Source organism: Rhea pennata, chromosome 3 (assembly GCF_028389875.1).
Source record: "Rhea pennata isolate bPtePen1 chromosome 3, bPtePen1.pri, whole genome shotgun sequence".
NCBI lineage: Eukaryota > Metazoa > Chordata > Aves > Rheiformes > Rheidae > Rhea > Rhea pennata.
This window is the reverse complement of record NC_084665.1, coordinates 108799954-108817314: the sequence shown is the minus strand read 5'-3', so window position 1 is coordinate 108817314 and position 17361 is coordinate 108799954. Positions and strand designations below refer to the sequence as shown.

The following is a 17361-nucleotide window of genomic DNA, read 5'->3' as shown; positions in this document are numbered from 1 at the left end:
TATATATAAATGTGTGCATCTCAGTGCTGTTCTACACATATTTATGACATACCATTCTGAAAGGTTTCTGATTCCTGAAACAAGAATTCCTCAGTTTATTTTGATGCAGAGTATTAAAGAGAAAATTAAACAGAATAATTCTCCCACGTAATTCAATAAATAAACTGAACATCAATTAATAATCCTATCTCTCCCAAACATCTCCTTGCCCAAAGAAACAAGGATGGTTTGGATCTGTGGTCTTGGCTGATGCGTTACATACTGAATACTCTTTATAGGATGTTATGCAGAAATCACAAGAAGCTCTCAACTGAAATACTGAAACTGATATCACTGCTATCAAAACAAACTAATAGTTAATTAAGTAATTAAACATCTTCATAACAAATTTAATTGAGAACTTGTAGTACCCAGAGTAAGGTGGGTCCACAGAACACAGTTCACTTTCTAATGATATAAAGGGATTTTGCTCTCAAAATAGCTGGAAATCTGGATGCTAAAGAATGACAGCGTTAACCACAAAGAACAATGTTCTATTGGGAAGAAACAGCTACAAAAACACTGCTAGAAATTCTTTAGAAAATAAATTTGAAGATTAGGGAAAAATCACAAGTTGGACATAATTCAATCATCTATTTCTTGTTTCAGGATGTATAATTACAAGCACCTTATGAGTCACACTTACAGTAATCCTGCTCAATTCATCAAATTGAGCAGGCTACCGCTGGAATCCTGTAATCAATTTTAAAGACAGGTATGGGCTGATTAAAGAAGGTCATAGGGCAGCAAAGAAAATCTATGATTGACTATGATTCTATGATAGAGCCAAGAAATCAGTGCTTCTTATATTGCTGAGGAACAAAAGATTAAGTCTTCAGATACACAGAAAGCTGCTACAAAGAGCAAACGTCCTACTGTAGAGATCAAACAAAGTAACAGTAGGCTTGTACTGCAATAAGAAAACAGTCAAATCGAGTGAATGAAGAACTGCAGATTAATCAAGCTCCATCTGATCCTGATCAGCTTTAGGCTGCCAGGTGCCAAGGATCAGCAAGTGTGGGCTGCTCCACAAGGAAAGGTGAGCAGGGACCTGGGGTGGCAGCAGGGCAAGCAGAGGCAGTGTCCTTACTAACCAGCAGTATAGTCCCACAATATCTGAGCAATAAAAGGAGAGCAAAATGCCAGCCAAAGTACAATATCAAAAGTGACAGCGCAGCCATGAATGTTTATAAACAGACACAGCTAATACATGAAGGAGAGACATGCCTATTCTCCTCACACTTGACTAAATCAGAAAGTCCCTTCTCCCTCTATTGAGCTGGTCTATAATGAGAAAATTTCTTGTCATGTACTTCTTTCACTACCACTATAATCAAGTTGTTGTCAGACTGATAGTCAAGACAGTAGCAAGACGTGGCAGTCTGCAACAGGAACTGGGAACAACTGAGAATTTAGTCATTAGGGCACTTGAAATTGCAGTCACATTTATAAAAGATATATATTGTTCTTTGAGGGCAGAAAAAGCCCTACCTTACTGTTAGATTGTTTTCTTTGTTGGTGCTTTATTGGTTCAAGGATGCTGTAAACTGGAATTACAGAGTTTGCAATGTTCTTTTTAAAAGGATTTTTTGTAAAGTCTAATCTTCCTCCATACTTTATTTCCTAACTTTTCCTGATGAATTGATAAGAACAATTTCCCATAGAGAAAAAGAGTGTTTTCACTGCCTCAAAGGCTACCCCTGGAATATTCTTCACCAGTTTGCTTTGCCTCACTTTTTAAAAGAGCCTGGTAATGATGATTATTCTGGAGTCCATAAAGGAAAACAGAAAAATAAGAGGCAGAGGTTATGTGCATGCCCTCTAAGAGTTACCTAAATTGAAGGAATATTTTCCTTTGTCCTTCTTATAGTACATCTGAGAGTAACACTCAAAATCAGACTCTTTCAAAGATAAGAAAATTGGGAAGGAGTGGGAAGGAGGAGAAAGAGAAGAAGCCGTCAACATCTATTCCCACAGCCTGACCCACAGTGCTACTACTGATTTTAAAGCCTAGAGATTCTAAGGAAAAGTGAGGGGGGAGCAAAAGAGGCACAGAAGAGACAGGGTAGATACAACTGGGAAAGGAAACCAGCAGCTATAGTGTATTCTTCCCAGCTGTATGCTATTGGGTAAAAAAGGGGGGGACAAAAAGCAGATATTAAGCAGGTGCCTCTTTTAATCAGAGTTGGAAGAATGAAAACTGCTGAGGCTGTGTTCACACAGAGCAGTAATGCACTGCAAAACAAATAGCTCTGTAGAGCAAAACTGGTTTTACCAAGGACCCAACATTCATACTATGGGCATTTTGGGGAGGTTTTATTCTAGAATTGCTACAGCATGGTCCCATGAACTGAACCCTCATTAGTGCCTCCAGTTCATTCAGTGTATTTCCGCAACACCTTTCAGTTCAGTTCTACCTGAAAGAAATTCAGCCTGGGTGCTTCCGCATTAGCACATTTGTTTTGGACCAGAACTACACTTTTTGAAACAAATCCCCCCTCAGTCGCCCCTGCTCCTCACACTTTGGTTTGCATTGTCATGTGGTCTGAAAACATGCAAAATGGAATCTTTTCAGATGAATTAACTCAAGCTGGAGATAGACTGAAGAGGCACAGCCAAAGAGCTCCAGTCACTAAAAGGCATTCAGTCCACAGAATCAGACTAGAGCTAATCTGAAACAAGCCCCTCAGAGATTTTTATAGGGTGAAGGCTGAGATGTCTTACTCCACTGACCTACTCATATTTAAGTGCACTGCTTACCAATGTAGACACACCTTTGGTGCACTCCATACTACTTTGCAACACAGACTGAAGGGTAGTAAATAAGGATGATTGTAAGATTCACTTCAAAAAATCACACTTCTAATCCAAACATAAAATTCTAATACACATGTCGTAGGACAAAATAAAGAATATTTGTAACAGAATATTTTCCATCACTGTTTTCATACTTTGCTCTACACTCAACACCATTCAAATATTAACATTTGTTCTAGAGAAAGTTTGGTTTCAGTTCTTCACTCAGCTCACTGCCAGTAGATTCCCCTGAGTAAAAAAAGTCAGAAAATTTCTAACACTTCAGAGCCCATCAGGCTAACACCACGGACAAACAGGAGAGCTGCAGCAGAGAAGACGAGTCTAACTGGTTACACCTGCACTAACAGATAAAAGAGCTAAGGGCCCAGAAGCCAGCTAGTACTGAACAGCTTGCATCAGCATATCTAAATCCTCTTGCCCTCCTCATGGACATGAATGCCACAGTTATGGGGCCCACAGGGATGGTTCTCGGTCTATACAAACTCCCAAGTCACAGTCTGGACGTTGTCTGAGATACTAATTAGCCCAGGACTATGTTAAGGAAAATGCTAGTGCTTTAACAGCATGGTCACATGCACTTTAGTACTTGCAGTCATGCCATGGCCCTGTTAGCGTAGTAGGTAGTCAACAGTTCCTGCTTACGGAAGGTAAAGATGCCAAAATCTATTTTTAAAGGAGTACAATCTGAATGGAATATTATACCGCCTCTATAGTTGTTACTTGACTACATTCAGTAAAACTCCCACACCTCAAGCTACGGGTACATCTCTAAATCACAGGTTGTCCTGTAACACCAATGCGTAGATTAGAAAATAGTCCTGGAAAAGTAAGACAAGGTGTTACATTCCAGTTAACCAAAACGCTGGTATATTAAAAGTATCTGAAGAGCTTATTGTACCTTAATTTCATGTAGAATATGAAATTAGTTCCACAAGACATTTGGTCTGTAAATATCAAGCAAGCTGATGAGTGACTTTTTAGATGGCAAATTACAATTAGCATATTTAAATCTGTGTTTTGTGTGATGATTTTTAAGACAACAATTTTCCATGATATTTAAGAAAACTTTTTAATGTTTCTTACAGATTATCCCTATACAACATAGACTACTGTTTGGATTGTTTTTTTTTTTTTTTTTTTTTTTTTGAGACACATCTAATTAAACATAAAACAGCAAATTAGGTCTCAATGAGCAGAAGCCTTCTTAAAGAAGCATCAAAAATATGAGTAAAAGCAGAGTTTATAGTAAGACAAATCAGATAAGAGAAACATGTAACTTCCCTAAATAATATTCCTTCATCTTTCATTATAGAGAATATTTTGATTACATAATTTAAATGGAATCGGTCCCTTCTCCCAAGAAGGGTTTTCGACAAGAGTTTTTCGATTTATTTTATTAATATTTGCTTGACTGAAATAGAGAATATTTGACAAGGTTTTGCAGAAATAATTGAAAAATAATGATGTTCTGCAAAAGGGTTCACTTCTTACCACTTAGAAGTTCCTACCAAAAGGAATTTATACAACTACACTATGTTCATCTCACACCATAGCAAGAAGTTACTGAGTTTGTTTAATTTTTATTTATTTTACTGCTGCTGGATATACTTGGTTAAGTAATAACTTATGTAGAGTCACATAGTCTGCAGCTTATTTTCAAAATCTAGAAATATTTTTATTGTTCTCCCCAAGCAGACATCACTAATTGGACAAAAATTATCCATGAAGCACTCTACTTTTTTTTTTTTTTTTTTTTTTTTTTTTGGCACTCAGCAGTGAATCATACACTGGACTAACAGAAGGGAAAATTTATAAATTTTAAAAGATAAAGTATTAATTTTCTGCCATAAATTAATGAAGCTAGATGTTTTTTGTGGAACGGAATTGGATTGACCCTAGTCAGATTAAAATGACACGAGAATTACAGAGACAACTCAAGCAGGCTTACTTCTTTTACTTAGATATGGAACCTACAGCCAACAGACATTAAGTTAACCTCACTGACATTTACGAAAGTCTGTCAAACTGATGGACGTTGAAGAGAAGAGACAGAGCTAGCAGAGGCTAAAATACAGATTCTCACCTCTTCTGTCAGCTTTACTCCCTTTAATAAGTAACTAAGTCTTTCCCTCAGTAATGTTTATGTTCTTCAGAAAGTATGTTTTTCCTCTGTTCATTATGAACAGCTGAACAATGTCAATGTTCAGCTAATAAGAAACCCTGATTTTTTTTTTTTTTTTTTTTTGAATGGGGGAAGTTAGGACTAAGAAGAAGAAAGCAGCACAGACGAGGGAAGAACAAAAGTAGAGAGGTACATAAGTAGTTTGCTTACCCTGTTTATTCCAAACTAGTCATACAATAAAATAAAAAATGAACAGGTGATGAAAGCTGGTGAGTCTGTTATTAATCATGATTTTTTTTCTCTGACTTGGAGTTCATATAAAACTACCCATTCTCTTCTTTCCTGACATATGAAAGATATATTCTTGAGGGTATTCATCACAGATGGTCCCAACTGCCACAAGTTTACTCTTGAAAATCACTGCAAGGCTAATTTTTGTTTTCTTAGTTCAATCACTGGTAGCAGAAGATGGGAAAAGGAATCATTCTTCCAAGCTGGGGTTTACAATATGCTGTAATACTCAAGAAAGCACACGTTAGCGTTATGTGTATAAATCAACTCCAAACAATTTCATTTCATTAATTCTCCTTAGTAGATTGTTGTCATAATACTTTGTTAATTCAGACTTCAGACTCACTTCCTGGAGCACGTCCCACTGATCCCCAAGAGTACCTAATTTCTTCAAAGCTAAGACCTCCTTCTTGAGGGAATCAGTATTGTTTCTGAAATGATTATCTTGCTTTTGAAAGTTCTTTGAGACCAATCTATCCTACCTCAGTCATCTCCAATCTTGACTGCTTAATTTAAGTTGTGATGGTGGCATATTTTTATTAATGACCCATTTAACAGGAAAAAATCCCAGCTATTAAACTTCTGGAAGTCTAACTTCTCCGAAGAAATTAAAAATTGAAAATTGAAGGTACACTGGGTAAGATTCAGCCTTATCTTCTGAAACTTCTTAAGTAAAAGGATGATGTGTATCTGGTTTCACCTGACAGTATATTAAAAAATAATGTTTTTTTTTTTTAATTTTTGGCATATTAAAAGTACAGATACACACAGGCATGCACGTTTGTTCCAGAAGAACCAAAGGTTCCTTTAATAATCATTAAATCCGGAATAACAGATTTGGGGATTTTAGTGCTGCAGAGTAGCTCTTCAAAGCACACTAAAAAGCCTAATCACTTTTACGTAATGTCATTTTTTTTCTTATTACTTAAAACAGACTAGTCTGTTTATCACTCCTCCAGCATACACACCATATGATGCACCAGATGCTTTAGTAATTAATTCATCTTTTAAATGAACATTACAATAAATAGTTGTATAAAACAGTGTGTTGATGCAACTGATGAATACACTGGCAGTTCAAACCATAAACAGAACAGATTTTATAAAAAGCAGTAGCTACATCACTAAATAAGACTGTCAGACTGAACTGTCAACATATGCTTATTTATGCTTCAACTGTATTCTAAAAATGAGCACATATCATGGCTTACTGTACATCATTATAATGCTGTTCAGTCATGGCTTTCAAAGGGTAGCAGAAGAACAACTAAATGCTATATTTACTAGAAAGATGCAGAAAACAACAGGATATATGGACGAAAATAGACGAAAAGACTTACCATATAAAATTAGATTAATTCCTATTTGAAGAGAGTAGAATATTTTATTAGGCCAGAAAAAACTTGCATTTTATTAACACAACCACACTTATGAGTAATCTTTAAGCCTTTCTAAAACACGACTTAGTAGTGTTAAATGGGAATTGTATGGAAAGAAATGTGTCTATGAATTTCCTTGAACCACCTGGGTTTTAGCTATAGCCAGTGAAACAAATGAAATATATATTTCTTTGCCTGTTGATTGAACAGCCTTTAGGTAGAGGGGAGATGGCAAAAATGCTTATGATCAATAGTTTCCAGTTATGAACACATCCTCATGACATCCAACATGAGATCAGTTCTTCTCACATTTTCCTCCAATAAACTTACATACATTTAAAACAGAATACAACAGCTTCTATAACTGGATACAAAATAAATATTCATGACCACCTCTCATGTTATATAAGCTGTTTTTTTGAATGTGCATGCTCATTCTTCTGCATTTTTACATTATATAGTATATAAGCTATACTATATAAAATATAATATATCCGTATTTTTGACGATTAAGTTAAACGAATGAGTATTCTTCAAAGAAGTCAGTATCCATTATTGAATGGGACAGGATAGTGCACAATTTACTGAAGACCCCACCAAAAAATCTAGCTGAGATGCGGAATAAAACCTTTATACTGAAAAATATTCTCCATGAACTTCAGGGAACTTTCATCTCCTCTTTACCAACCCTGGAATAATGTTTTTCTTTCTTTGTTTTCCTGTATTCAGGACAGATAAACTATTGAAAAACAATTTATTCAAAACAAAAATAAACCTCTTTTATTCAGTTTCTTCACTGATAAAGTATGAACAATAATGTTCACCCACTTTATAGCTTGCTCTGAAGCTCAGGGTACTACTATATGTAATTTGCTCAGTTTATAGGTAGATGTTAACAACTATTAATAGTGTGAATCAGAAAAATAGCACAAAATAGCACTATCCACCAGCACACCTGGTGTAACTAACATACTGTTTTTCCACTGGTTATGTGAACACAGTTCATCACAAAAATACAGCCTGAGCTTCTTTGAACCCCATTTGAACTTCAGCTAGTTAGAGAACAGTAAGTTCTGTTATCCCTCTTGCAAAAGTAGGCCTAAAAAGGGAACCCCCATCTGAAGGCCCCATCACCAAAACTCCATTTGGTGCCAAGGAAGAATATTCAAGTGCTGAGGATAAAGATTCAACACCAAAAGGCTTTGATTCTGTCTCTGTTTGGATAAGACTCCTCCTCTGGTAATGAGCAAGTTAACTGACCCCTCTCTGCTAAGGCTCTCCATTAGTAAAATGAGGGAGTCAATACTACTTTTAATCAAATAAGTGCTATAAGACCCAGCTGCCAAAACTATGAGAGGTATGTGTACAGTGCTGATGACAACTGCCTATGAACAAAAGCTATTCTGGATGTCCTTTACATAGCAGACTGCATTAAATAGGATGCATTTGTTCATATGGGAAGTTTCTCCTCAGTTTTCATGCATCTGGTGACTTAGAAGTCTCATATAAACTACACAAAGGAAAAAATCCCAAACATCAGACATATCCAATAGTGTAGGCTGAGCATGATAAAGGGAAGCATTATGTGACTATTGCTTTTAAGGTATCAGATGTGGTGTGAGCGGGTACTATGCCTCTTCACATATGGTACAAAACAACTGAGGTTTTTGCATTGATTTTCCCGCCCAGGACTTCTCGAAATACTACAAATGCATTGTCTTTACTACAATCTGAATGTCACAAGGAGATGATAAATGAGTTAATATTGATTAAATTGTGCTAAATGGTTCCAACTTTTCAAGGTTATATCCTTTAGAGAGTTTGAAAATCTCATTACAGAAGTCTGCCTGCTGATATATGTAAATAAAGAGTGGCAGAAGGACTCCAGCATGACAGCTTTCACTGACAAGTCACGCTGTTCTTCACATAGAAAGTTTAGAACAATCAGGTACAGAGGAATTCAAAACAAGAGAGTCAGCTTGTCTTTTCTAAAGAAAACAGACCAAAAAAGCGCAGATCATATCTGGATCAAATGAGTGTGTCCAGAATAAAGTACACGCTGGGACCTCAGTTATTCTTTATTGTCAGCTTTGTAAGTAACATGACGGATAACCAAATCTACTAAAAACATTTCAGATATTTTACTTTAACTTGAAGACAGTTTTTACAGTAAATGAATCTTAATTTCAGATCAAGGTCAACATCAGGCTCCTTTGCTTCCAACAAGGGGGGAAAAAAAGTAAATGAAACAGCAAATACAATAATCTTCTAAATTCCTCTTGAGTTATGCATTTATTCATAACTAATGGGAGAAAAAAAGAGGCATTTTTGTTAGCCATCTGCTTTTGAAAACTTACATTGCTTAGAATTTCTCTCAGAAAGATCAGAAAATAAAGTTATAACGCTGGAAAGCACTTGGGTGTCCTGGTGGACAGCAGGCTGAACATGAGTCCATGAGTCGGCAGTGCACCCTGGCAGCCACCAAGGCTAACAGCATCCTGGGCTGTAGCAATAGAAGCCTAATCAGTATAACAATAGTCATCACTTCCCCTTACTTGGCACCCATTAGACCACATTCAGATTACAGCATCCAAGGTGGGGCCCCTCAATTCCAGAAACACATTGGCAAACTGGAGCTGGTCCAATGGATGGCCACCAAAATAGTCAGGGGGCTGGAGCACCTGCCCTGTGAGAAGAGGCTGAGGGACCTGAGATTGTCTGACCAGGAAAAGAGACTCCTTTTGAGGAGGCTGAGGAGGGAAGCTAACAGCAGCTCCCCAGTTCGCTACAAGGACAGCCGACCAGCGGAGCAGGTTGCCCCAAAAGGTTGTGCAGTCCCCATCCTCGAAGGCTTGCAAGACCCAATGGGAAAAGCTCTGGGCAACCCAGGCTGAATTCAACAACAACCAGCACCACTTTCAGAAGCTTAGACTCACTGACGTTCCAAGGCCTTTTCCAATCTGAATGAGTCTGATATTTATATACTGTCCCTATTATCACGATGCCACTGACAAGCATTAGATGTCAATGTTGTAGGAACACGGTCATGCATTGTTCCTTCTGCTGAGCTCTGCTACCATTTCTATGCTCGACTGTCCCTGCACTCCCAAGTGAAAGTATTTCTATTTATATTCATCACATAACATCTTTGAAACACACCAGAAAGTGCTTACAATACAAAACACAAATCTGAAGTGTAAAGCAAATACCAACACTGTTCTTTTTCTGACATAAAACATTGTTTTTAAAGCAGTAGGTGGGCAAAAGTCTTATTTCCATTGAGTTGTTAAAGCCATAACCTTGAATATGATTTTTATCACTTTGATAACTGTTTTCATGGAGATATGTATAGATCATTGAAGGATTCTGATTTTGTTTTTGAGGAGAGGGAAAGCACAGTGAAGAAATGTGAATATATTTGCATATTCTGATGATTAGTAAGTGAGTGGAGAATGTATACAATAGGATTTTAAAACTGTTAGTTTACCAGATTTTCAGAAAAAAAAAATCTTCCAGGCTTAATGGGAAGTCAACGAAACTTGCACTAGAAGGCAATCAGGCTTACACAATGGAATATATGGACACCCCCCTCCCTAGCATAAAGCTGCACCATCTGATTTCTGGTCACCTCAAGACAAAAATTTCTGAAGTTAGCATTTAGCCATCAAAAAGTTTCAATAGAAAATCAGTGTTTGGGAAGACAAGCTATAATTACGTTAAGTATACCCTATTTATTTGTATTGCAGTGCAGACAGATCTTGGAAGCAATCTCAAAATCAGTGTCATTTAAGTCAATACTATTGATATGTTACAGTGAGAAAACATAGGAAAGCAGAAGGAAGCAGCACTTCTTACAGTGCACACACAATATGACTGAGTACAGTCTAAGCCTATGAAGGTAGTGGCATGAAATCTTAATGATGGGCATCTATTTTTTTAAAAAAGGCAAAATTAAATGTTGACTTTGTAAAGACAGTTAGGGGAAAGGCAAGATACTGATGTTTGTGGTAATGTGACACCTAGTGTTCACTGTCAGGAAGTTTCTTTATTGCTGGGTGCCAAATTTTGATATAACGTCAATTCCCCAGGCCTTGCTTTAATATATTTATATAATTATATATTCATATTCACATCTCCATCCAAGTGTCTAAATTACAGGGACACAGTGAATGACAAAACAGGAAAAATGGAACAGAAAACCTGCATGTGCTGCATTTTCTCTTCTTATTCACATCACAGTTTGGGTAACTCTAAAATAGAGCACCATATAAAAAAGTAGCCTTCTTCCATTAGGTTTCTGCTGAATAAAAATCTGTACTCTCTATTAGCTATTAGAAAACTAGGTCTTCTGCTTGATCACATATAACAAACATTTTCAAGAGAATTGCCACTATTCTAAAAAAAATAGTGACAAAGGTTTAGTTCCACATAACAATGAGCTATCCTTTATTTCTTCACTCTAAAAAAAAGCTAGCATATCAACAATAAGATTGGCTGTAAGGTTAGCATTCATACTTCCAGCAACACAATGGAAACCACAGCATCTAATGCATCCTAAATCAATGAGATTATAAAATTCACATAAAACCACGGTGCATGCATGCTGACATAGTAGGTAGCAAGCCCCTACAGGATTTGACTTCCTGGATATTCCTGAAGGACAAGGAGGGGAAGAATTATACAAAAAATCTGGAATGAAAGTTTACAACAGAGACTAGAAACACAGGTTGCTTTCTGAATTTAGCCCAGTAACAATATGTGTCTGACCCAAAATGAAACAAGTATCAGAAATTATACTAAGGGACTGGCAAAATATTAGAGACAACATCTGACTGAAATTTCAATTCTATAGAACAGAATATAAAGAACTAAACTAAACTTCAAGAAGTTTACAGGCCTACTACAAGAAACATCATTAAAGGGACTTTTCAGTGTTAAAAACTTAAGAATATAAAACATTCAAATCTAGCACGCCAACTTAATTTTGAAAACACACTGAGTTACTTTCCAAGAAGCAGTATTTAATTGTCATTCTTCTGAAGAGAGAGAAGGAAAAAAAATACGTATACCTTTGAGAATTAAGACTGCTTAGCTACCAAAATCCCAAGCAATGAATGGCACTTAGTATGCAATATGTACTAGTTGAATAGTAACTAGCATTAATATGGCTATATCTTACTTCTGAGAAAAATTTGCAGTGCCACAGTCAATACGCTTTGATATTAAAATACACGATTTCATTTTAGCAAGGTAAGCAGACACAGATTCTTATGGTGTTAGGTAATTAAAGGACTTGTAAGTCAAGTACATATCACACTGTTATTCATAAAACATTATCGTACTTTTTTAAGAAGTTATGAGCATACTTCTGAGCAGAAGTTGAGAAGCCCAGGAAGCTGGGCACCTAAAGAAATATCTGCCATAAGAGGTCCTGTTGAACTTAAAAGACTATATGACTTTTTTAAAAAAACAAAAAAGGCTATATATATGCTTTCTTTTAACCATGTAGCCCTACTTAAAATACTCTGGAATGTTCTTTATTTAAAGCAGACAGCTTGTCAAAGCTTTTGATTCATGGCATTATTCTCCATTTAGGGCCATGTAAACTGTATGGCCATATGCCTTTACTTCCTCACATTCTTGTCCAAAAAGATAGCTAGACATTCATTAAGGGTCCAATTCTGCTCCAGCTAGTATCTGAGGCAGAAGTCCCAGTAGTATCAACAGGAATAGGATGTGGTATTGGCTTTAAATGTATACTTTTAACATAACTAGAAGAATACTAGTCATAATTTTCACCTAATGACAGTGAGCAATCTTCACCTTTAACACTGAAATACTCCGAACTGCTATGCAACCTGCCCAGCTGCTAACATTTTAGGTAATTGCTGCACAGATTATTTTTACAGTCCAAAAACAAGGCTTACAAATTAAGAGCTCTGTAACAGCCTTAAAATACAGAAGATTCTACACTAGTTTTAACTCTCTTTTAAATTATAAAAATTTTTAAAAACAAGAGGTCAATGTTTGTGTCCCTTCACAAACAGTCAAAACAGAGGTGCAAATATATAGTATATATACAATCATATAAATAAAAGAGCCTGCAAGAACAAGGCAATAGTTTGTTTCCAAAGACTTGAGGGCAGTTGTGCATGCTTACGATTTAAGGTATCCTCTACATCTTTTCATTTCCATGCTTTTATCTTGCCAAATATTTACTCTCAATGTTAAGATTACAGAAGCTCAAACAAATTTTGAATTTACTGACAAGGGAATATCTTTAAGTCATCCTTTACGTAGTTCAGAAGGAGATACACACTAAATAATGCTCTGGATAAAATGTTAGGAATATAATACAGTTTTCCTTCAAAAATTCCAAAGCTATAGTCATAGAAATAGTCAGCACCAATAACTAGAGAGGGGAAAAAATGGGAGGTTTACTTTAGCGCCAATAAAATATTTTATAATGCATGCAATGAAGAACTTTTTAGACAAAAGATGACAGCAACTATACCTTATCAAAATTAAGTGATTTGATGTCTTAAGAGGAGTGCCAGATTAAACCACAAAGACTGTAATTATTTTAAAAGGCATGCAAACCAAGGGCACACCAGATTGTGTTAATTTAATAAACCAGGGACAGTTGAGAACAACCATCAGAGGGCATCATTTAAAAATATTTTTTCAGACACATTGTCATGAAAAGTAGCAAGTATTTTCCAACGCCCTCATTAGCCGCTCCTTTTAAAGCGTGTAAGATGTTGAATACACTGAAATATCACATCGCGGGTTTGTCAGCACGGAACTTCAGCCGCGCTGGAAACAGAGTGGTTTCGTGTCGTCCCCGGGATGAACCCGAAGCAGCTCTAACGTTGCACAGTCTAACGCAGAAACTTCTCCCGGGGCGCGGCGCGGGCCGTCCCCGAGCAGCACGCGTGTCCTGCCTGTACCCGGCAGCTCTTCCCCGAGCGCAAATCCCCACGGGGACGCACAGCTGCAGCATCCCTTGCCAAAGGCGACGCTGCTTCCCTCCCTCCGCCCCCACCCCCGCACATCACCACCTCTTCTTCCTCCTCCGCCTCCCGCGACCCTCCGGGCGGCCGCGGGCGCTCGCCCCGCTCCGGAGCCGCCGGCCCCGGCCCCGGCCCGGCCCGCAGCCCCGCCGAGCGCGACCGCGGCTCCAGCCCCCTTGCCGCTGCGGCTCCGCCGCGGCTCTCCTCGCTTTCCCGCAAGCCCCTGCTGGGCTCGGGGTGGGGAGAGGGGGGCAGCGGCGGCAGCCCCGCGGCCACCGGCGTGCGGCCCCCGGGGGCGCCCCGCCGCGACGGCCCCGCTGCGCGCTGCCCGCCGCAGCCGCGGCCCGGCGCGGGCGGACTGCTGCCGCGGGGGCTCCCGCGCCCGCCCCCCGCGGGCCCCGCCGCAGGAGTTGGTCCCGGGACGGGCGGCGCGGGGTACTTGCCCAGGTCGGGACGAGGAGGCTGCCTGGGCGCTCGAGCTGTGCGGGAGGAGGCTGCTTCCCCGCCACGCTCATCTCCTCCCCTGCAGCGGGGTTGGTCCTCGCGGAACGGGCGGCTCAGCCGGTCGCGGTGCCTCAGGCATTTAATCCCAGCCCCCGAGCGGCGGCGGCCCGGCTCCGCGGGGGCAGGCGCTGCCGGCGGCGCGGGGCTCGCCAGCCAGCGCAGCGCAGCGCACGGCTCCGCGCACCGCAACGCACGGCTCCGCGCACCGCGCTCTGCCCCGCGGGGCGGCAGCGGCGCGGCTTGCCGGAGGCTCCGAGCCGGGAGCGGAGAGGGCGGCAGCGGAGTCGCGCTCGCTATTTAACTTCGCTCTTCTCCTGGGGGAAGGCGCCGCCGCTCTCGCTCCCCTCCCCTCTGCGGCCGCATCCCGACAGCCGGGCTCCGAGCGCTGCCACGAGCGCTGCCGCGCCCCTCCCCAGCCGGGCTCGGCTCGGCTCGGCTCGGCGCGGCGCGGCACGGCCGCCCACGCCGCCCCGCGGGCGCGCCCGGCGCTCGCTGCCCACCCCGGCCGCGGGGGGCGGCTGCGGGGCGCCGCGGGACACCGCGCCCCGGCCCCGGCCGCGGCTGCTGCCCCGAGCAAGGGCTGCTTTGGCGGCTGCCTCCCGGGCCGGACCGGAGAAGCCCGTCGGGCGATGGGAACTTCTGCTGGAGGAAAATAGAAGTTTTGCTTGGAGGCTGCATCTGCACCTCTCATCAAAAACATGAGAGAGCTGACCTCCCACTGTATGTTTCTTATTAGTCTTGACAGAGAATAACCCAAGGGTAGTCTGTCTTTTAGCAGGAAAAGTCCCCATCACCAAACAGTACCTAGAATTTTTGCTCTTTGATCAACATCTTTGCCCTTCACCCAGTTGCGTCAAGCTTCCAAGTTTCTAGCTGTAGCCCAGGGTCTATGGCCAACAGTTTTGGAGAAACTTCTTGTAGACCTATGTTGACAACACTGTGGCTAATAATGAGAAGAAGAGAGGTGACCTGATCCCTGACACACTGATCTATTAATAGATCCCCCCCCACCACCACCAAGAGGAAAAGAAAGGCAAAAACTCTTAATTTTTCCCATCACTTTACTTCACAAGATCACTGCGGTTCACATATGTATCCTGTTGTTTTCTTATCTAAATGTAATTTGAAAAGGCATTTCTATTCTCTTTTGAAGTCTCTGTCTTGTCACGCAAGCATGAGAAGCTACCATACAAATTTATAGCGTATGTAACATGCATGACAAAAAGGAGTGAGAAGAACTGGCCAGATCTTTTCTAAAGTTAATTTTAAATTTTTATAATGAAATGTTATTAATGAGCATGATTATTCTTTTGCAAAAGCTTTTGTAAAGGCAGCACAAAAGTTAAGCAGGAAAGATGTGCATTATCTTCTACTCAGCAGTGACAGTTGGTCTCCCTTTTAAACACTGCCCACCACTGTATTTCATGCTAGCATGAACTCCTCTCTCCTCAGCATCCCATAACCAAAAATAGCTGTCTTCTTTTTAAAGCTGCATACTATCACAACCAAATACCGCATGCCACTTTTGTGCGCTCATTCCTTTTTATACTTTGCCAGAGTCCCATGGAAGATGGGGGAAAATGGACAAGGGCAGTTTGCTCTGAGAGGTTGCAGAATTTCAGTTTTTCTTCAGTTGTGCTCAGAGACCTTTGGCTGTGCCTGAATTTTTTATGTCCTTTTATTCCCCATGCCTCGAAGCTTTGAGTTTACTAACAGAAAGTAGTCAGTGTCCTTTCTCCTGAAGGGATGAAGTTTGTACTCAAGCCAATCTGTCCCAGTTCACCCTGTGCATGAAAAAGCCATTTATCTCACTCCCAGCCTGGACAAAAGTGTGTGACAACATGCTGGCAGTGTGAAATATGAGAGGCCACAGGCCAGCATGACCACTCAAACCTGTGTGCAGGTCAGCACTCAGAGTGTGCTGACACTGAGAGGTGTGAGTCTTTCTGCTTAACCTTAAAGACAGTTAAGGAAAAGCAAAGCTATGTTTTTTGCAGCCACCTGAGCCGCTACCTACCTGGAAACCAATTGCCCCAGGTGCCAAGGACTGGGAATTCAAAGGAAGCAGCAAATACTGGCTTGATACTCCAGAAAAACATCTCATCCCTTTGCAATTGTGCTTTGCAGAGGTCGCAGACAATTCTGATGCACCAAACATGTTTTGTAGGCATGTTTTTGCTGAAGAATGAGGTGTGAATACAGAAGTGGTTGTTTATGCAAATATGCTAAGAGAATTAAGGAAAACTGCAGATAGTAAAGTTTTGCTGTGATGAAGAAGTGTGGGTAGCTGCTAATATGGTTAATAGTCTGGCTCTCACTACAAACTTGCTAGCATGTCCAGCTGCTAGCAAAAGAACTGCATGTTCTTTTAAAATTTGGTGCATAACTGACAATTAAAAAGTAGAGATGCACGTTAGTGTAAATAAAAATGAATGGCATAGTTGTATTATAATGTCTAAGGGATATATGGGAGATAATATACAGAAATAAGTAGAAGTACTTAATTTTTAGAATGTACTTTTTAATTTAAATGTCTTTGTCAATTATATATAATAAGCCATTAACACAATATATACCTTCCTGAGAAGCTTCTCTTAACACTAGTTTCAGACAAATGATTTATGTAATTCAGTGAAAACTGGACAATATCAGATAGCTAAGGAACTATTAATGTTTATTTTGGTTTGGATTTACTGAATACACTTCACAAAGTTACAGTTTTGCTGTACTCAAGTAAGCAGGTAGATTTGAGGGAGCATTAGGAAGAAATCAAATAATGAGTCCATGAATTGTTTTGTATGTAATTTGAGCTAGGACAATTTGTGATAATCTGCAAAATTAATTTCAGCTAATAAATTTCTTTGTTTTCAAGGCACAGTCAGTTTTAATAGCTTAATGAAACTATGTCCTTTATAGGAGTTGATGCCCCATTCTGTGTCCTATTAGTGAAAAGCTTATAGTAATGTTTCTATTTCTTCTCTCTCTAATTTTCAGTTTCTGTGCTGCCCTGATCCTGTAAAATCTTTTTTTTTTTTTTTTTTTTTTTTTTTTTTTTGCCATTCCTGAAATGCAACAAATGCAAGTTGACTATCAAGTAGCTACTTAAGAGATGACAGTTCTTACTTTTTCTGGGTTACATTAAATCCTATATTTTGGATTAAGCCAATTATTTGCAAATATCCAGCCCTTGAAATTT

General features: G+C 39.8%; 1 protein-coding gene across 2 annotated transcripts in view; it reads right to left on the bottom strand.

Annotated features, from left to right (window-relative positions):
- SNTG2 (syntrophin gamma 2) overlaps positions 1–14310 on the bottom strand; it is a 296093-nt gene extending 281783 nt beyond the window's left edge. For both annotated transcript variants that reach the window (XM_062572982.1, XM_062572983.1), the window contains exon 1: positions 14105–14310. In XM_062572982.1, the coding sequence (XP_062428966.1) occupies positions 14105–14176 (72 nt within the window). In that variant the 5' untranslated portion in view covers positions 14177–14310. The remainder of the gene's footprint in view (positions 1–14104) is intronic.
- Positions 14311–17361: the final 3051 nt, after the last annotated feature.